Source organism: Hippopotamus amphibius, chromosome 9 (assembly GCF_030028045.1).
Source record: "Hippopotamus amphibius kiboko isolate mHipAmp2 chromosome 9, mHipAmp2.hap2, whole genome shotgun sequence".
In the NCBI taxonomy this organism is placed as follows: Eukaryota; Metazoa; Chordata; class Mammalia; order Artiodactyla; family Hippopotamidae; genus Hippopotamus; species Hippopotamus amphibius.
In genome coordinates, this window is record NC_080194.1 from 57225515 (window position 1) to 57247415 (window position 21901).

A 21901-nucleotide genomic window follows, 5' to 3' on the forward strand; every position below is an offset into this window, starting at 1 on the left:
AGGTTTATTTAGAGTAGTCAGTGCACAGGACCTCGGTTTGGTGGGTAGGACTGAGCAGGATTTGGCTGAAGACAGCTGCCTTTGACTTATTCCAGTTTAGCCTACGAGTATTCTGCTTGCTGATAATCTCTTTTTTTCCTTTTGCTCGTTGAAAATTTAATTGTGCGCGTATGTATGTGATTGGGGGGTGGGGGTGGGGGGACAGGAGCAGTAGCCTGAAGAGGGCTTTTTAATCAAAATAAATCCCAATTGCTGTTAGAGCATCTTATCATTATAAGATAAAATCTTACCTTACTGAGCTGACGTTGTTTGGGGCAAAAGGAAGAAACTTAGTGTTTTGATTAGCAGTGTCATCGTAGGTAAACACACAGTGCCCACTGGCTTTTCTAAAATGCTGAAATTGGCTTGATCGCCCTCATCACTGTCTTTTTAGTCTCTTTGCAAATGAGGAGCTTGAGGAAGTTAGCAACTGTTAACTTGAACTTTTGGGCCTCTGTCTGATACTTGGTGAATTCATGATTGAAGTATATTTTCCTGTTTTCTAATTGTCCTTGGTGTTTGATGATTGCTATCTAGTACTTAAAAATTTTCTTTCAGCTATTTACTTTTGGACTTTTGTCTTGATTGCTTTCCTTCAACATTTTGTGTAATACCTGTTATGGGTAGCCATTCTGTTTTTCACTAGGCATGTAAATGTGAAAAAGGTATAGTCCGTGTCCACCAGAGATTCTCAGTTTAGTAGGTGAGACAGATATGTGTAGAAAGAAAATTTGAACCTTATGACCTGAAGTTTCATCCTCACTGAATTCATCCAACTGTTCGTGATTCATCCAACTGTTCTTTTTTCGTTCCCTTAATATTTCAGAACTGTAGCTGACAGGCGGTGAATTGGAAAGAGTTGAAACGTGACACATTCCTCAGATTAACTTTAACAAGTCCCACTGTTTTCTCTGCTACAATAAAAAGGGGATACATAGATGTGCCCCCCCCCCCCCCCAGTAATATTTTTTGCCTTGTTTTAAGCACACTCCTTAGGCCTAAGTCAAGACCTGAGTCACTAAGGAGAGAAGGAAAAGCACCCTGCTTATGGAGAGAGAGACTCTCAATTTACTGTTTTCCCCCCTGAATTCTTCCAAAGGAATCCTGTTTCGTGGTTGACTACTAAGTAATACCACAGCCTTTAATATCAAGCAGTTTCAGACGCTGACAGGAAAAATCGGTTATCGAATAATTCTTCTGTACCATCTTTAGAGGCCATAAGATAGACTCTTGGTTTTTGTGTTTTTTGTTTTTTTTAAATGAAACTTCCAGGTCTAAATCTGATATACTTCATCATCTGACATTCCATACTTGCTATTTAGGATTTTTAACTGATCCAGTAATGCCACTTACCTGGAATTTTAGGGAATAGGAAAGTGACATTTTTGGTGTTGCAGGTTTTTTCTTTTCTCTGTCTTATTACAAAAGTTTGATGTTCTGGGACTCTCCCCCCCTCCCGCAAATTGTGTCCCACCTCATTAGAATATGAAGAAATATGAACAGTTTAGTAACTCTGTTAATAAACCTTTCTTTAAAAAGAATATGCTAGGATAAATGTCTAGTTGTAGTAGGTTTCACAGATCTCTTCTGCTTGTACCACTTACACTGTCCATGGAGTAAGACAGGAAATTTTGCAGCATAAGCTAACATTACCAGCATTAGTGCCAGTATTGACGATAGTGTTTTTCCACACCATGGCTTTCATTAATAGCCTTCAGTAATTGATTACAGAACTAAAAGCTACCACCATCCACTAAATTTCACACTCAGCATTCCCAATACCGAAGTCATTCTCCTAAATAAATGTATTGGGAGAAAAGAGAACTGATTCCCTGTTTGACTTTATTCATTATTGTTTTCAAGGGGAAAGGGGGTATGGCATTTATCAGATTTTTGCTATGTGCATTACTTATACTAATCTCAGTTTCCATTTTATTTATTTATCAATCAGTGGCTTTTCTTGTTGCGGAACTCCGGCTCTATGTGCATGGGCTTCAGTAGTTGCAGCACATGGGTTCAGTAGTGGTGGTACTCGGGTTCTAGGGCATGCAGCCTTCAGTAGTTGTGGCACATGGGCTTAATTGCTCCACAGCATGTGGGATCTTCCCGGACCAGGGATCAAACCCATGTCTCCTGCATTTGCAGGCAGATTCTTAACCACTGCGCCACCAGGGAAGTCCTCTCAGTTTCCATTTTATAAATGAGGGGACTGAGACCAGACTTAAGGTCACATGGTAGGGCTGGATTTTGAATTTATTTCTACCTCCAAGTCTGGACTTTTCCACCATACTATGTCCTATCTGGGCTTTATATTATAATAACATTAATATAATGCATGGCCAACGAATGGCTAAAATTTTAAGACTTCCAGAGTCATGCAACACGTGAAAATCACTGTTTTTAAATAAACAGAATCAACTGCTTTTTAAATTTTTCCACAAGATGATTTTTGGAAACTAAGAGGAGAAAACTATAGATTAGGGATCCCTTCCTTACCACATTTATTATGTTTGTATTCACCTTATATAGAATGCTCTTAAAGTAGAAAAGGAAGTTTGCTAAATGCTGAGAATGAATTCTAGAAAGAAATGATTCTTGTTTCTTGGATTATTTGACTTAAACTTGATTAACTTTTTCTTTTTTCCTTATTCTTTTTTTTTTTTTTTTTTTTTTTAATGCCGCACCATGCGGCACATGGGATCTTAGTTCCCCAACCAGGGATTGAACCCGTGCCCCCTGAATTGGGAGCAAGGAGTCTTAAGCACTGGACCACCAGGGAAGTCCCTTGATTAACTTTTTCAGTTTCACAGATTACAGAAATATTTCTTTATAATGGATCCTTTGTGTTTCAAATCACTAATCTCAGTTTTTCATTAGTCTTTTAAAGAATAAGAGTGAACATTTTATTCAAAGATGGTTAGGAGAGGGTGTGAGAAAATTCATATGGGAGGTTTTTAGAAGAAAGCTTCGGCGTTTAGATTTCCAGCTATGTTTTAAGACTATAGCAGGTAATCAGAGCTTCTTAGGTAATTTTTCAGTATCCCATGCAGTATTATAAATTTTTTCATTCTCAGCATACTATTTAGAACTTGACTAATGGAGTTTGAGACTTTCCCAAGCTGTGATTCATAGCTTTGCAGAATTTATTTAGCTCAGAATATGAATCCTAGTATCATACTTAAATTATTTAAACAGACGAACAAAAGCATTAGTCCTTCCAGTAGAGACAAAACATGCTTTAATGTCTTTTGTTCACATAGAAAAACTCTCAAGTATTTTCTTTAATTATAAATTCATATTTAAATAAAAGGCAAAATAGTAAATATTTTAGGCTTTGCAGGGCATGTATGTTATCTGTCATATATTTTTTTTTACATTCCTTTAAAAATATAAAAACTATTCTTAGTCTGATCCACAGTTCATAGTTGGACTGGGCCTCTGATTTCTTTCTTATGTACTCTTTGAATTGAGGCAGGGTTGATACTCTTTTAAACTGTAATACCAAGTGCTGTTAACAAGAGTGAAGACGCAACCAGTAAGATGGGAGAAAATATTTGCAAATCATGTATCTGATAAAGGATTAATAACCAGAATATATGAAGAGCTCCGAAGATTCAACACAAGACAACCTAATTTAAAAATGGACAAAAGGCTTGCATAGATATGTCTCTAAGGAAGAAATACAGGTAACCAAAATCACATGAAATGATGCTCAACATCGCTAATCACTAGGAAATTCTAATCAAAACCAGGAGATACACTTCACACCCCTTTGGATGGCTATTATTGAAGAATTAGGAAGTAACAAGTATTGGCAAGAAAACAGAAAAATTGGAACCATTGTGCATTGCGGGTGAGAAGATAAAAGCTACTGTGGAAAACAGTATGGTGGTTCCTCAGAAAATTAAACATAGAATTGCTGTATGGTCTAGCAATCCCACTTCCATGTATTTACCAAAAAGAAGTAAAAGCAGGGACTCAAGCATGTATTTGTACAACGGTGTTCATAACATTACTTACAGTAGCCAACAGGTAACAATCCAGAGTCTATCAAAAGATGAATGGGTAAACAAAATGTGTTATATACACCCATTGGAATGTTATTTAGCCTTAAAAGAAGTGAAATTTCAGTACAGAGTGATACATACTGAAGCATAGATAAACCTTCAAAACATTATACTAAGTGAAGTAAGCCAGACATAAAAGAACAAATACTATGTGATTCCACTTACATGAGATACCTAGAGTAGTCAAATGCATACAGACAGAAAGAAGAAGAGTGATTATCAGGGGTTTGCGGGGTGGGGAGGGGGTTAGGGAGCAAAGGGTTATTACTTAATGGGTATGGAGTTTCAGTTTGAGATTATGAAAAAGTGTGGCAATGGGTGATGGCAATGGTTGTATACAATGTGAATGTACTTCATGTCACTGAAATATACACTTAAAAATGGTTAAAATGGTAAATTTTTATGTTATGTATATTTTACCACGAAAAGTTGTGATACTAGGGTAGTATATTTTTATTTTTTTTCTTTAAGAACTTTTATTGGGATACAATTGATGTGCAATAGATTTAAAGTGTATGATTTGATCTTTTTTTTCTTATTAGTAATGTATATATGGCAATCCCAATCTCCCAAGTCATCCCACCCCCATAGGGTAGTATATTTTTAAATCTCACAAGAAAGTATATGGAAACATTGTCTTGCCACTGGCCCTAAGCCTACACTTACGAGGTAAGTTCTTAGATATAATGTAGTTCAAAGATATCCATAAATTCCACAGTCTGTTGTACAGAAACATAGAGTTAAAATATTATGTGAGTATAATGTTTGAGATGCTAAAATGAAGATGTAGTACTTATACAGAGGGAAGGTATGAAACTTGGCGATGATGATAATTCACTCAGAGAAGTAATAATCATGAAAAGGCATGTGCATTTTAAATTTTGCTAGATTATGCCAAATCACTCCAAATGTGTTACACCTGTTCACATCCCGACTGATAGAATTGGGGGGTCCTCATTTCCCTGCATCCTTGCTGTCATGACGTATTACTACATCTTTTGATCTTCACAAATCTAAGTGGGGAGAAATTATTTCTTACTGTTGTTTTTAGTTCATACTACTTGTATTACTAGTAAGCCTGAGCAATTTTTATAAGTTATATTTATATGAAACACCTGATCATGTTCTTTGCATAGATTTTTTTTTTTTTTTTCCCCCGATCACTGGTCTTTCTCTAATTGGTTTATAAGAGCACTCAGGTGACAGTGTGTGCACAGTCTGTGTCTTTGTTTAGCAGAGTTAGGGTTTTTGTGATGTAAAAGAAGTATCCACTTGTTCCTGAGGGGTTTTTGTTTGTTTGTTTGTCTAAATCCAGCATTAAGAGCTTTCTTGGCATCTGTGAAACGTGGGGTTCTTCCTCCTGTATTCTGTTAATATGGTGAATTATATTATTTCCTATCCTGTCATTGACCCATCCTTAGTATTGCTTTGTGAACCCCTTGGTAATAGGTGTACTGGTCTTCCCATGTGCCCCTAGATTCCTTTTGTTTGCTTTGATATTCATGAGTAAGATACTGTAATTTTCCTTTTGTGCATGTAGTCCTTTGTCAGTTTTCAGTACCATGTTATGCTGGCTTTATAAAAGGAAACTGGGAGCTTTCTTTCTTTATGCTCTGGTACTGTTGAAATAGCCATGGAATCATCTGTTCTTTGAAGATTTGGTAGAATTTATCTGTGAAACTTTCTGGTTGTGGTCCTTTTTGGGAATGTAGTTCTTTTAAAAGTTTTCTCAAAATGTTCCTTGTAAATTAATCTGTTGAGACTATCTTTTCTTGGTTCGGTTTAGGTCATTTATTTTCCAAATTACTTCGAATTGAGCAGAGTGTTTTATCGTAATTCTTTTAATTTTCCTTAGATCTTTTTTTCCCTCCATTCTCCTTTCTTTGCTTTCATTTAACAATTCATTTTTTAATTGTTTCATGTGTTTTGATATGCAGTATTTTTATTATCATTTTCTAGATATTCTAAAATTTTTGTTTTGTTTTGCAATTTGGAGTCAAGGCTTTTGTTTTATTAATTTCTAATTTTATTGCACTGTGATTAGAAAGTATAATAATAATCTTTTTACTATTTAGAATTGATGTTTTTCTTAGCATCCCATTATATATCAGTTAAAACATTTCATGGGGGCTTGAAAAGAACTATATTATTTCTTTTGAGTACAGAGTTCCACGTGTATCAGTTATATGTACAGAGTTCAACATGTATCAGTTATATCTACCTTATTATGTAATTTAGGTCTCCTTTTTTCTTTTAAATGTATGTATATCTTAATGTACAGCTAGTTCCTGTTATTCGTGGTAGTTGTTTTCTATAAAGTCACTGTAAACACTGAGTGAATCCTGAACTATTGCTCCTAGGAGAAATACAGGAATAGATTCCTGCCTGCCACTCGTTACAACATTTTTGTTAACTGATTAATACATAACCTTTTCCATGTGTGTTTCTGTTTTAAGACACCTTATTCAGTATATATCATTGATTGATTAACATGGAACTTGTAGCCAGTTCAGCCCATGCCTGAATGAATCTTATCTGACACATGTATGTCCTCCATAAAGGCACATCACAGCTTCTTGCACTTAGGAACACTAGACAGCACTTCAGCAGTACAGTGAGGGCCATTTTAAAAGGAAAATCACCAGCCGAAAGCACAAAATTGTGAACATGGCACTAAATATACTGCAAAAAGGATATTCATTTAAAGAAGGCTGAGTGTCTCATCATTCGACCTCATCTGGGAACGTGTGTGTCAGGAGATTCAGAATTTTCACCACTCTGCACATGTCCATGAATGACCACAAAAGTGTCGGGAATTACAAACAAGTTTTGGGGTTGCAAATAAATTTGGGGGTTACAAATAAATTTTGACAAGTAGGTGAATTTGCGTATATGGAATTTGAAAATTATGAGGATTGGCTGTACTTCATCTGGGACAAGAAAGATGAATTGAAGTCTTATTCAGCTATTTTTTCTTTATATTTTTTTGTTGTATTCCCTAAAGATTTTTTCTTGTTGAGTTGTAATGCCACGTGGATCCCCTTTTTATAGTGATTTAACTGTGTGCCACTTCAGCTAGTGCATCATCATGAAACTGGATTACCTCTCACCTCCCACCATCTGCTTCACTCCTGCTTCTGCCCTGCCTGCTTCATGCTCATCTCCTCATTTAGCCCTGTCTCTGTATTTCATGGCATCACAGCTTAGAAATGCTCTAGCTGCCTGTTCTCAGACCCAGAACTTGTCATTTCTAAGCAAGAGAGACTGTTGTCCTGGCCTCTTGGGATGGATAGAGCAATTTTGGAGTTCTCTGCACTGTCTGAAACTCTTCTCAACCTTCTCCCTGAGCCAGGCCAAATATTCACTGTACCCATTAAGTCTTTCTCCCAGGTTTTGTGTTTTACGGGTAGAGCCGTTTTCTAATTTTATTGAAAAATGTATTTTTTAAATTTTTGTTCTCCGTGTTACATTTTGATAGGTTTAAAAGAAGAGATCAGGGCAGCATTGCTCTTATTCTGTTTTTAATCAGAAAATCCGTATTCATTTCAGAGTTAGGATATTTCATTAAGTCTCCAACTTGTCTTTTCTAGACAGTTTCTTATCAAATTAAAATTTATTAAATTAAAATCTTGCTCCTAAAGTTTTTATTCTTTCCCAGGCTTTCAGTTGTTTTGTTTTACTTAATTCTTTTTACTATATATTTGTAAGAGATTATTGCTTATGTTCTGATTATAAAAGTAAAGTATCAGAAAACGTATATTGTAGCAAATGTGTAATATTCAAGAATAAAGAAGAAAACAAAAGCACCCTAAAATTTCATCACCCAGAGATAGCAGCTATTTTTGGTGAGTTTTTTCTTATTACTTATTAAGAGTCCTTTGTGCAAAGTAGCCCAAATGATGACAGTCTCTTACAAATGGTGGTAGGGGCGATTACCAACATTCCTCTCAGGCTTCAAACTTGATTCTGTGAAATTTTATCATTCTTGAGATACCTTTTCAAAAGTTCTCATTTTACACGTATCAATAGTATTATAAATTGATACAGGCACTGAATGATAGGCACTGAATTTGATTGATGGGGGAAAGGGCTTCTCTTGTTTTACATTTTTTAGCATGATTAGTGAAAAATAATAGTTTAGACAGTTTGGCAACATGAAATGTTCATCTGGGTGACCAGATTAATGACTTTTAGGATGCTGCATTGTCTACTAACGCGTACTTTCCTCTTGTCATTCCTCTCAGGCCATGAGTAGGGCCAGAGCCCTTAGATCTCAGTTTGAGGATGCCGCTTCCGCCTTTAGTGCTGAAGACCTCATAAGTATAGATATGGCAGAACAGATGGCTGATGACTCTGATGATAGCATCACAGCAGCAGCCAACAAAGGAAGAGGCCGAGGAAGAGGCCGGAGAGGAGGGAGGGGCCAGAGTTCAGTGTCAAGAGGAGGATCTCAGAGAGGAAGAGGTTAGCACTGAGTACAGTCTTTCCTACGCATTCACACTTGGCAGTTGTGTAGGAAATGCAGAATTGTGTTCCTGTTGGCAGAATCGAGATACACGGTCCTTTAAAGTTTTATTTTTATAATGCATAAAGACAGTCTTTAATGTAGTTCTGACATGTACATTTCATATAAATAAATTTTGAATGGCCACATGTACATATAGTTTAAATAACTCTTAACACATTTTTTTTTAAAGAATTTCACAGTGCTTCTCAAACATTGGGTACATTTAAGACATATTTACTCTCACATGTACAAAGTAATAGTGAGGCAAATACTTAAGGAAAATGTCTAGCTAATGCCCACTGACAGCAGGAAGAAAACTCCAGATTATAAAAATTACTTTTGAACTTGCCCCCACACAGTTTGATTTCTTAAAGCAGTCATTAAATTAATTGCCATCATTGTGTTTAATGTGATACTATTGTCATCGAATAGTCCAAATAATAGAAGATAGTCACCCAGTGACTTTCTGATGCGTTATAGAAATCCACCCCTAGGAATATTTTAAAATTGATTTAATTAAATATGTACAGGAGGCGGGGGGTGAAGGGGAAGCTGAGACGAAGTGAGAGAGTAGCATAGACATATATATACTACCAACTGTAAAATAGATAGCCAGTGGGAAGTTGCTGTATAACAAAGGGAGTTCAACTCGAGGATGGATGATGCCTTAGAGGACTGGGACAGGGAGGGTGGGGGGAGTCGAAGGAGGGAGGGAATACGGGGATATGTGTATAAAAACAGATGATTGAACCTGGTGTACCCCCAAAAAAATAAAAATAAAAAAAAAAGAAAAAAAAGAAAAAAAAGAAAAAAGATGTTATTACTTATATAACAGCAAAAAAAAAAAATATGTATAGGAATTTTAAGCTGTTAAAATGGGTAGTACTTTAGTTAATCTCCCAGGAGAGAAATCCCCATCTTCTAGTGATCATTATTTTTATTATCCTTACATTTATAAATTTTTTCCTTAAATTTTAATTGGAACACTGTGAACCAAGTGTCGCCTAAGAATAGTCTCTGAAAATTGATTGGTCAGACTCTAGGTGTTTCTTCTTATATATATATTTGATATTTTACACATAAACTATGTTTTGACATAACTTTATTTAGATTTTACTGTGGTGTTTTAAAAAAAAAAAACCTTAGCTACTGATGGGATTGTGTATTGACTGCTCATTATTCTAACAGCAGGCACTGCTCTGGAGACTTCTACTCGAGGCAGAGGTTCAAGGGCCACTATGTCAACATCTAGAAATTTGTCTATTATAGATGGTGAGTATAGACTACAAATGATCAGTTATTTATAAATTCCAACACAGGAAGACTCAGGAAAGCCCATGAGTAAACCTTATTGGTTTGTATTGAATCACAGGATAAATTATGCTAATTTAAAAGACCTTTGCCATTCATGGGGGCTGTTGAAGAGGGTGGACTCTAAAAATTAATATTTATATCCTATTTTAGACAAATTTGATTATTTCCCTTTTCTAGAGGGGTCACTAAGACATAGAAAAGGCAGTTGGTCAGTGTATCAACAATGATTAAGAGGGAAGGAACTGCTTCTTAATGCGCTGTTAACTTTCTTTCCTCATGCTGGTTTCGTCCGTCTCTGCTCTTAAGATAGAGTCGTGTGAGCTGCATTTAAGGGAAATTATAGTTAGAATTCTTTGAATTGATTTTGTGTATGTGCTATTCTAAAAATTAACCTCAAACTAAGGGAGCCTATTTATATAAACTATTTTAATAATAATCTAATATAAAAATTTAATGAACTATTTTTAATATTATAGTTTATGAGATCAGTGGAAGTTGTAAGTCAAATTTGTGAAAATATATGTTAAAATAGGTGGTGATATTTTCTTCTCCCTACCATTCAGAGTATATCCATATGTATTTTATTTACATTATCTTATTATTTGAGGTTAATTTTTGACAGATTGGAGAGTTGGATTAAATCTCACAAGATGAAATTTATCAAGGGTAAAAATAAATTGTATTTATGTCCAAAAGGACACCTGCACAGAGAAGTATGATATTAGCAGTGAACCAAGTAAGGAAGACTTAGGTCACTAAGATCGTGCAGGTTGATCTAACAGTCCAAATGTAATGGTGCCTTAAGCAGTATTAATAGAAGTAGCGCTTCTCTACAGCAAGGAAGTTCTCCCTCTGTCTGATTGGATGTGTCACTCCAAGAATGCTGTGCTCATCTTTGGGACCATATTTCAAGAAAGATGTCAACTTCATATGATCATTCAGAAGAGAAACCATACAATATAAAAAATTGGTAGAAGGAACTTAGGATATCTAACCTGGGAAAAATTCAAGTCTTTACAGAAATTAAATTCTGTTATGTCAAAGATTGAATAGATTTGATTTGTATAGTCTTAAAGACAGTGGTTTTAAATCTATTTTAAGTTATGGATTCTGAAAGCTATGTCTTCTATCTTTAAATAAGTACTTATATGCAATTGTACTCCATTTCAAAGGGTTCAGGGACCCCCATCAAGCCTACCCATGGGTTCCAGGTTAAGAACAACTGACCCAATGAGGATAGATGGGAAAAGTTAGTCACACACAGATTTAAGTTTATTATGTGATAAAACGGACCTGGAAGACTTAACAACTTAACCTACTCCCTCTTTTATAGATGAGGGAAGGAATTGAGCTAAGTAATTTGCCCCAGGTTGATAAAACCACTAATAATACTAGTAATAGCTAATGTTTATGACCAGTTACTGCATGCCTCTCAACAACTCAGTGGGATAGGTACTTATTATTTCTCTGTTTTACAGAAAAGGGAACCGAGGCTTTGAAAAGATAGGCAACTTATCCAAGGTCTCACAACTAGTAAATCCTAGAGCTTGAATTGATCCCACATTCTCTGGCCTTCAGAGTGAGTAGGTAACCACTATGCTATTAGTTTCCAGAGCGAGATAAGATTAGAGATTGGGCTACTGGTTCTCAGTAGAGAAGTCTTTCCATTATACAGAATAATCTATCAATCAACCTAAAGATGGAGTAATAAGCTGCCTCAGAAGGAAGTGAGTTGTGACTCCATCAGAGGAAGTTTTCAATATTTTTTGGATGACAGATGACATTGGAGAAAGGATAAAAACATCAGATCTATTAAATGATTCTTAAAGAACCTTCTGCTGCTGTGTTTTTATTCAAGGATTATTCAGTACTTGAGTAGAGCCAGCTGAGATCCTTATCATTTGACTTCAGAAGTATATTATCTCTGTTGCCATTTAGAAAATGGCATCTAGAATGATGCTGTGACATTCTTGGCAGGTCTAAGATAAAAGCAGAGAAGGGGGAAGGAAGTGAAAAAAGGCAGCACAGTAAAGGATCTGGGCTGAGTTCAACATTTAAAAAGCTTTGTGATTTTAGACAAGTCACTCACTCTACTAGTTTGTTTGCATGTACATTGAGGATAATCTTGCCACACTGGATTATTGTGAAGATTAAAAGCAAAAAGTCCAGGAATTCCCTGGCAGTCCAGTGGTTAGGACTCCGCCGGGCCAGAATTCAGTCCTTAGTTGGGGAACTAAGATCCTACGAGTGTTCTGCACTTTCATTATGATGAATCTAGATATGCGATTCCTTTTTTATCCTGCTTAGGCTTTATTGGGCTTCATGAAACTGTGAATTGGTGTCTTTTATCATTTCTAGAAATCCTTTGCTGTTAATCCCTTCAGTTATTACCTCTATGCTATTCTTTTTCTTTCCTTCTAAGACTTCAGTTAAATAAATGTATAACCTAGTCACTGTGTCCTCTCATTGGAGGAGGAGTACTAACTTCCCAGAGTAGTTATAAGTATTAAATGAACTATGCATCATTACTGAGCACAGTGCTTAGTAAGAATCCAATACATGATTGCTGCTGTTAGTACTAGTGGCAGTGTTTACAGTAAACTTATGAAAAGGGATATTCTATAAATTAGTCTAAAGTTGTCTTTTATGCAGTTGATTTGGTCCAGTGGTTTTGCAGTTTAACTGATTACCTCCAACATTGGGCCTTTTTTGAAAAACGAAACTGACTTTTTAATATGGTCTCTGACAAGATAACCGTGGAGTACTAACTATAGTTACTGTAAGTTTAGGACAAAAGCAACTTTAAAACTATAGCTTCTATGTTCACATTATAAATGAAGGAATAAAGAGATAAATAAAGGTTCAATTCTATTGTAACAAGCTCCATGGAGCGTAAAGATTTGTTAATGTACTGGCGTTTAATTGGGAAAGGTGGATTTTACACTTATAGCCAGCAGCAGTTGTGAGTGAGTGTTGACAGCCCAGATTTTTCCATTGACATTTGTCTGCAGAGGATAGCGACTAAGTGAATAAAAGAAGCCTCTGTCTTTGCATTTAATTTACTATTGCTACCACTGCTGCTACTCCATCCACTATTATTAGTGAAATCATTTGAATACCTACTACATCTAGGCACTTGCCAAAACAATTTATATTAACTACCTCTTTTTATCCTTTCAGCAATTTTCAGCATGAAGTATTATTAGCACTATTTTATAGGTGGGGAAAGTGAGACTTGAAGAAGCCAAGGAACTTGGCCACAGTCACCCAGCTAGTGAGTCCACATGAGTCTAAAACCAAAGCTCTTAACCCCCAATGTATTGCCTTCCTAACAGAACCCAGTGCTTAATTTTCTAACATTAATTTATCACACAAATATTTATTGGGGATAAAAAGAAAGGGGGGCTCTTATTTCTTCAAGGAGCCGAGAGTTTGAGGAGTCAGTTAGTGAATAACGATTGAGCAGAAATACTTTTTGAAAGAGTCATGATCGCTGGCTTTTGCATTCCGTTGCCCTGTCCAGCGTTTTGATAGAGTAGGATGTGAGGCCAGTAGTTGATTCGGGCAGATGAGAACTCTGCTTCTGCCTTTCCTCTTTCCTCTCAGGTAGACATCCCAAGACGGGCTGGAACCTGGAATAGGGAAGATGAGTAAATGATAAGTTTAGGCTAGCTGGAAGGATTCCTGAGTTTTCTGACTAGGAGAATTTTGGACTTTGTAGGGTTCTTTGAGCATTTGACTTCTTCAAGTCCTCTCTCTTTTTAATCTCTTTCTCTGTTGTTTGGTTTGGAGGTTGTCTTGGGGGAAACCTTTTCTTTATATTAGGAAACTAGTAAGGCTTAGGAGAAAAGTAAACCTCTAATTTGTTGTTTAAATTTTATTCTAGGTTTTTAATACTCTGCACTTAATTCCAGTGTGTGTGTGAGAGGGGTTGGGGGTGGTAACCTGTACCACCAAGCAGCTCTCAGACACCTGCTGGGTATCCCACAGATCAACTCTGTTCTCACAGTACCCACCCAGAGACAGCATCAGATCCCGCAGGGGAAGGACTCAGTTCCACAAGACTGCCCCCTCCACTTCAGATGCCAGTCACTGGTCCAGGTTATTATCCATACTTCTGACCAATCGGCTATAAATCAGAGATTCCCATGGCTCCCTCCTTGAATTCAATTAACTTGCTAGAGTGGCTCACAGAACTCAGGAAACTAGTTTACTCACTAGATTACCAGTTTATTACAAAAGCTATTAAAGGATATGGATCAATAGCCACATGGAAAGATACATAGGGCGAGATCCAGAACAAAGGAGCTTCTGTCCTCATCGAATTTGGGGTGTAGGCATGGTGGCACGTGGAAACATCTTGTTTCACCACCTGGAAGCTCTCTGAACCCCCTCCTTTTGGGTTCTTATGGAGGCCCCATTACATAGGAATGATAGATTAAATCATTGGCTGTTAGTGATTGATTCACCCTCTAGCTCCTCTGCCCTCCCCAGAAGTCGGAGAGTGGGACTGGAAGTTCAAACCCTCTATTCCTGGTTGGTTCCCCTGGTAATCAGCCTGCCTTCTCAGTTGTCCCAAAGTTGCTTCATTAACTTAACAGAAAGCACCTGATGGCTCTGATCACTTTAGGAAATTAGGGTTTAGGAGCCCTTTGCCAGAAATGTGGATGAAGACCAAATATATATTTCTTTTTTTAATTAATTAATTAATTTATTGGTTGTGTTGGGTCTTCATTGCTGCACATGGGCTTTCTCTAGTTGTGGTGAGCGGGGGCTACTCTTCGTTATGGTGCACGGGCTCCTCATTGCCGTGGCTTCTCTTGTTGCAGCACACAGGCTCAATAGTTGTGGCTCACAAGCTCTAGAGCACCCCGTGTCCCCTGCATTGGCATGTGGATTCTTAACCATTGCTCCACCAGGGAAGTCCTATATTTCTTATTGTAAAATCATAATATCATAGTTTTGGTCTCAGGAAAAATAAAAATTAAATAAACTTCATATTTCTAACCAAGTTTACAAAGCTGAAAATGTAAGGTTTCATAGGAAAGTTACCATGGAATAAAAGAGAGGCTGTTTTCTAACATTCCCTCTAGACTATTTCTTAGGTACTGAGTATTTCTAACAAAGTAGGGGAGAATAAGGAAGCTCTTACAGGAACCACGTGGCTTCAGCAGGGAAAGATCTTGCCAACTATAAGAGAAGCCAGGCCTGAGGAGGGTTACTTTTCACTATATTTGGAGTTCAGTCTATTAGGTGATCAGATTTTATCCTTCAAGTATTTTTTTCTATAAAATATTTTTAGTGTAGGTGTATTTATGAACACTGCTTACTACTTTATTTGAATAAACCAGGAAATCATATGAGACTGGCAGTTAGACATATAATTCCATTTCCCTTCAGATTTTAAAACATATTAAGTGGTTTTATAGTGAGTCATCATGGATTTTTGCAGATAAGACTTAGGAAATCAGCTAAAGAAGTGTGCAAATTTTTCTAAGCTCTTTTAAGAATAACATAATGGATGTTTCATCTTTTTCATTATAGCCTTTAAATCTGCAAGACAGCAGCCTTCCCAAAATGTTGCTACTAAGAATTATTCAGAGGTAAGAAAAGAAGTTTTATAGTTGTGTACCAATTTATGTTTCCTAGATTATGATTGTCAATTCTTTGGTCTACAAAGTAAATAAAAGAAAAAATGTGGAATGTGAAAACTGCAGAGAACTTTACTGATTATCTAGACTGAGGGCTTCTAGGATTTTGGGGGGGGGGGGTCTGTCTCTTTTTTGATTTTTCTTTTATAATGGATCACATGGTTGGACATCCATAAATGTATGTACCCAGTAATATTTTTAAGGATCATAATGTTGAGCCAGAAGACTCCATGCATGGAAGACTGTTATTGAAGATGGGCGTTCAGTGTGTAGAGAGGTCTTATTTATTGCTGGCTTCCTTTTGTTACTTATACTCTCATAATACTCCGATTTGTGTCTTAATGGCTGAAGCTAGACTCAAGACAAACTATAAGGTCTGAGTCTGTGGACCTCTGTGTTAAGCTCTGATTTAACATGAGACTTCTGCTCTTCCTTTGGATTCCAAGAAGAATTCAAAATGGGCTTGACTCTCCTGTTACCTCTTTCAAAACACGTGTCTTACTTTCCAGGCACCGTCCCTGGCCTCTACCTACTAGATGCCTGTGGTGCCCCCGCCCCAGCTGTGATAACCAAAAATATCTCCAGACATGTCCAGATGTTTCTGGGATGGGAGTGGGGGTTAAAAATCACACCTAGTTGAGAATCATTGCTCTATATCTTACTGCCCCAGAAGCATTTCCTCAAATTTCATTCCTTCTTGATCTCTCGAGTACACGACACAATTGACCACCTCCTTTTCCAGAAAACTTCTTCTCTGTCCTGATTCTAGTATTGTTCTTTTATCTCTCTTAACTTTTTCTTTTTTTTTCTCCTCTTCTTCCTATTATACAATTATGTATGGGTATACGGGTGCTAAATTTTATCCTGAGCTCCATTTCATTATTTCCTATTCAACTGTTACCTGCTAATTGCTTCAAGATCATATCTGAAAACAAAATACCATCATGTCCACAAGGTAGCTTCCCTTCTAGATTTTTCTTTTATAATGTAAGAACATGAGTTCAAAAAGAGCAAGTCATGGTAAACTTACTTTTTCTTTTATTTTTTGATTGGGGTTACATAATGGTAGATTAGGGGAATGCTGAAGGCATTTGATTCCTTCAAGGCACTTAAGACAATCTCCTGATAGTTTCATGGACAAGATGCAGAAATATTGGCTGGATTCATAGCTGTTTAGACAACGTCATGTAATGGTTTTTGATTAATGCTTCAGTGTCAGCCTGGTGGGGAGGGGGGTCTCAGGTGCTGTTTTTTTTACTCTTTTATCCTTGGCTTTATCAGTTAGATGAAGACATGGCAAATGTGTGTATTAAGTGTCAAAATAACACAAAATGTAGAGGAATGGGTAATATTTTGGATGATAGAATCAAGAATCACAAATATCTTTAATGGGGCTTAAGAGCAACAAGTGGTATTTAACAGGGAGAAATGTAACAGAAAAACAGATATCCAGTACTTCCCACACGGTCTTCTACCTCATCTAAAATTGGAGATGAAGCACCAATGGTCTAGTTCCTCATTAGAACCCAAGAAAATCACAGGGCACTGTCTGCACATGACTCTATGTGAGTCATTCACTAATCTAAGTGCACATTCCTTTAGGCTGCCATGGTGACAGGAGAGAAGTGATCTCACATGTGTTGTATAAGAAAACCATTTATAAGTGAAGAGTGACATTGGGGGAGGTCAGGCAGAGCTTTAGTTTTCATGGTTGTTGCTTACATGGTTTCTCCCTCCTTTTTGGTAACTTTTTGTAAAAATATATATTTTTGAGATTATTTAATACATTTTTATTCAAATTTTCCATTCCCACAAAGACTATTTGCTATTTTGTTTCTCCCCCTCAGGTGATCGAGGTAGATGAGTCTGATCCAGAAGACGTTTTTCCTACCACTTCCAAAACTGATCAAAGGTAGGTGCAGTGACTTCCTGCAAAAAGAAACATCCGAAAAAATTAAATATTTTCCAGAATTCTAGTTATACGTTTTTCTGTGCTATGGAAGCCTAGCAGATTTATTTTCAACTAGTCACATGTGTACAGAAGTGAAAAATAGACTAAGGGCTAGTTTCATGGACTCTGTGCAGCGTTATTACAAGTATTTTCATTGAAAATTTGAGTAACTTGTCATTCATTTCCTTTTGCCTTTATTACCCAGTGATTTTCATGCTGGAGTGCTATGTTCTCTCCAATTAACAGAAAATAGCTTTGTATTTTGTTAATATTCAGTTCCAGCTTTGAGCACTTCTATGCGTCAGGCACCATTCTGAGCCTTTGCATGTGATTTAGCTTGTTTGCTGCTCCCAGTCACTCCAGGAGGTGAATACGCTTATAACTCTGTTTTCCCCCTTTTACCTTTGAAGAAAGTGAGGCGTGATATCTAAGTAACTTCCCTAAGGTCATCCAGCCAGGCACGGAGCCAGGCGTTCTGCTCTAGGACTCATCTCTGCTCTTGCTGCTTTTTTTTTTTTTAATGTTATTGAAGTGTAGTTGATTTACAAGGTTGTGTTAATCTCTGCTGTATAGCAAAGTGATTCAGTTATACATATACATGTTCTTTTTCATATTTTCCACTATAGTTTATCACAGAATATTGAATATTCTTCCCTGTGCTGTACAGTAGGACCTTGTTGTTTATCCATGCTATATATCAATATAATAGTCTGCATCTGCTAATAACAATAAGTTCGTTTGTGTTGTGTTTTAGATTCCACATGTAAGTCACATCATGTGACATTTGTCTTTCTGTTTCTGACTTCGCTTAGTATGATCACCTCTAGGTCCATCCTCTGCTGTTGCTTCTTGACATAATAGATTAAGCTCTCAGACCTCTGTGCATGTCATAAGAATCATTTAAATGACGAGAGGCAATTTAGAAGCTAACATTTTGGCAAGAAATCTGAAATCAGCCTTGGCAGACTTGTGTTCCTGATGACAGCAACTGGGTGACACAATTTAGGCTGTTTTTGAAGAATTGTTTAGTAATGGCATGGTTTGTATAGTTATTTCACTCATAATTTGAAGTATTTGAGCTCTACCACTTACTGAGAGTGGACCTTGTGCAAGCTTTTTTGACTTCTGTGCCTCAGTGTCCCCATTTGTAAAATGAAGATAATAATATTTACCTCAGAGAGTTGTTATGAGGCTTAAAAGTGAGTTAATATTTGTGATGTGCTAAGTACGGTACTTGACACATAGTAACACTGGAAGGGCTTGTTAAAGAAATAACAGGCTAAGGAAATAGAACAAGAATAATAGGAAGAATCGTAAGCAGTAAAAGCACTAATATTCTGGTAGTTAACTTTAAAAAGGAAAGAACTTCCAGCTGTAAAACTCCCTTCTGCTGGATGGACAATGGGAATCCACCCACTTTTTCCTGGAAAAATTGCACCAAACTCTACCTTGTTGTACTGGGGATAAAAGGACCCTTCCAGATTTGATAGAGCTGGTGGCACCGCCCACCCCTCACCTTAAAGCAGCGAGAAAGAGACGACCCGGCCCCATCAGGCCAGGTGGAGCAGGAGAGATGGAGGGGATTCTATTAAACCCAGCAGGAGAGGAAACCAACATTTTGGGGCCCCTTTTTTGTGCCAAGGCCAATTTAACATCTTATCTTCTGTTTGTAATGCTGCTACAACTGACATAATTGACTGAACAGTCTCTAGGCAGGAATTCTGATTTGTGGCTCCAAATTATATCCGTCCAAAAATGGAGAAGACTTATAGCTCCTGGCACTCATCACACACCCTGTCTGCCTTATTTTTGAGCCATCCACAGGAAGCTAATCGAATTAAACATTTTTTGACATCCAGAACAAAAGCCCATTTATTTGACCCGGCAGTCAAAACAGCATAACCATTCTTCCCTTCCCACCATTGATTTCTAAGGACAGGGGCCCTCTCATAGACTAGATCTGTAGGTCTGTGGGGTCCTCTGGTACAGAATTAGGGGTTCCTGCTGTGATTAAATGAGCTGACATCTGGTGTAGATGCCTGGCTTGTTTCTGAGCACCATCGGTTATTTGTCTGGGGGGACATCAGCAATCAGAGTCAGGTCTCAGTGGGTTCTTCTTTCCATAATGCCTACTTTCTCCAGCCCCTGCAGCAACAATGCCTCACCTGCCGTGGCTGGCCTTGGCACTGTGGCTTTATGCTCAAGAGATCTGCTTCTTCCTGTCATAGATGGAAACAAGTCAACAATGACCAGTTCCCGCTTAGGTCAAGTATGAAGAGATGGGAACTTCCCAGTTGGATCAGTTGATAAATTCCTTGATCCTCTATTTCTAAAGCTATGCCGCTCTTCAGGTTTGCTCGACAAATCTTCGCGTCCTTTACTTTTGTACCTCAGAACCTATGGATTTTTCTGTTTCCTTCTGACTCAAGATCTCTTGACTCTCAACAGTTTGTCCAGACAAGACCTTCAGATATATTTCGTTTGCTATAGTAACATCCCAAAGCATGGTACTGAATTGTTGGCTAAGAATTCACAAACACTGCTTCATTTAAGATAGGAGTTGGCAGACTTTTTAAAAGGGCCAAGTAGTAAATATTTTAGGCTTTGCGGGCCAAGAGGCAAAACTGGGGATATTATGTAGGTACTTATATGACTTTCACAACGTGAAGACCTTTCTTAGCTCACAGGCTGTAAGGAAAAGGTAGGCCAGATTTGGTCTGCTGGCCATGTTTGCTGTCCCCTGTTCTAAGATGACTTAACATTTTTATTAGAAAAAGATATTGGAATATGAGTTCCATTACTACAAGTTAAGCTTCATAAAAGTAGATTCCTGTTTATCTTGCTTAGTGATATTTCCCAGGGCCTATTATAGTGCCTGGCAAGGATCAAGCACTAAGTAAATATTTGCTATTCCATATGGACTGGACGCAAATAATATTAACAGTGAGGCAACCCTCAAAAGCAGTGAGCCTTCCCTAAGATTCTTTTATCCTGTTACAGAAGCATAACTGAGATTTGTTTTAAAATATTTCAAAGTTGCCATAATTTTCAGGAGTAGAGGATGGTGGTTCAATATGTGTTAATATATGCTAAGAAGTATGGTAACGTCAGCAAACATCTGTGGAGTGCCTTGTGTGTCCGGCACTGAATGAGGTGTTTAAGTATATTCACACATTTAATCTTTAAAAAAGTATTATCATCCTCATTTTACAGGTGAGGAAATTGCTGCGCAGAGAGGCTAAGTTGCTGTCAACCATGTAGCTGATAAATGGCAGAACTAGAATTCAGACCCTGACCTCGGTGCCCTTTTCCTCATCACTAAGCTTTTACTGCCTCTCATGTAGCTCGAAGGGAACATGTTCGTTACTTTTATTCATGGCTGCTACTAAAATGAAAAATGTAGCTAGAAAGCCTCCTGTGATGAATTCTTTGGTGCATTTTCTGTTTTTCTCATATTTTGCCTCAGGTGGTTGAGCACTTCATCATCGAGCAAACGTATGTCCCAGAGCCAGATCGCTAAAGGGGTCGATTTTGAATCAGATGAGGTAATACAGTAATATGTTAAATCTTAAATAATTGTTAAATGTTTGTAAAATCTGTATAGGAACTGCTAAGCTAGTTGCCGAAAATTATTTCTAAAAATAGTTTCATTGATCACCTTCCTTCGAACCATAGTTAACATCGAGTCAGTAAGTGGCCTCCGCTGAGTGCCCATCAGTGGAAATACCTCAGATGTGAAAGGCCTGCAGATCTTTAACATAAAATATTCACTCAGCTCTTAGTTTACTTGCCCGGTTAACAGTAGAATCAGAACAGTTTTTTCAGCTCCTGTTGTTTATGTTTGGAGAAATGGTGATGATGATATCGTAAAACTTTTAATGTTACTTTATAATAGAATGTTTATTGAATGCTCGCTATATGCTCTATACATTTCCTATATAAGATGTTGGTGATTTTCAATTGTGGTAGAAACACGTCACATAAAACTTAACCATCTTAACCAGTTTTAAGCATACAGTTAGTTCACTTGTGTTAATTATAATCACATTGTTGTGTAACAATCTCCAGAACCTTTTCATCTTCCAAAACTGAAAATCTGTACCCAGTGAACCACATCTCCTCATTTCTCCTCTTCTCAGCCCCTGGCACCCACAGTGCTACTTTGAGTCATTATGATTTTGACTACTCTAATAATTCCTGTAAGTGGAATCATACAGTATTTGTCTTTTTTGCGCCTGGTTTATTTCACTGAGCATAGTGTCCTACAGGTTCATCCCTGTTGTGGCATGTGACTCACGCCTTTAGTTTTTAGTTTTACCTGCTGCTGTCATGTTCCCTGTGTTCCCAGCTATGGTTTTGAAATAGCTTGAAG

The 21901-nt window shown here is 37.3% G+C and overlaps 1 protein-coding gene across 5 annotated transcripts in view; it reads left to right on the forward strand.

Moving 5' to 3' along the window:
- MRE11 (MRE11 homolog, double strand break repair nuclease) overlaps window positions 1–21901 on the forward strand; it is a 67596-nt gene that overhangs the window by 40010 nt on the left and 5685 nt on the right. For all 5 annotated transcript variants that reach the window (XR_009055481.1, XM_057749120.1, XM_057749122.1 and 2 more), the window contains 5 exons: window positions 8351–8570; window positions 9802–9885; window positions 15472–15530; window positions 17426–17490; window positions 20996–21074. Coding sequence is in view for 4 of the 5 variants with exons in the window: in XM_057749120.1 (XP_057605103.1) it covers window positions 8351–8570; window positions 9802–9885; window positions 15472–15530; window positions 17426–17490; window positions 20996–21074 (507 nt within the window). In the remaining variant the exon portion in view is untranslated. The remainder of the gene's footprint in view (window positions 1–8350; window positions 8571–9801; window positions 9886–15471; window positions 15531–17425; window positions 17491–20995; window positions 21075–21901) is intronic.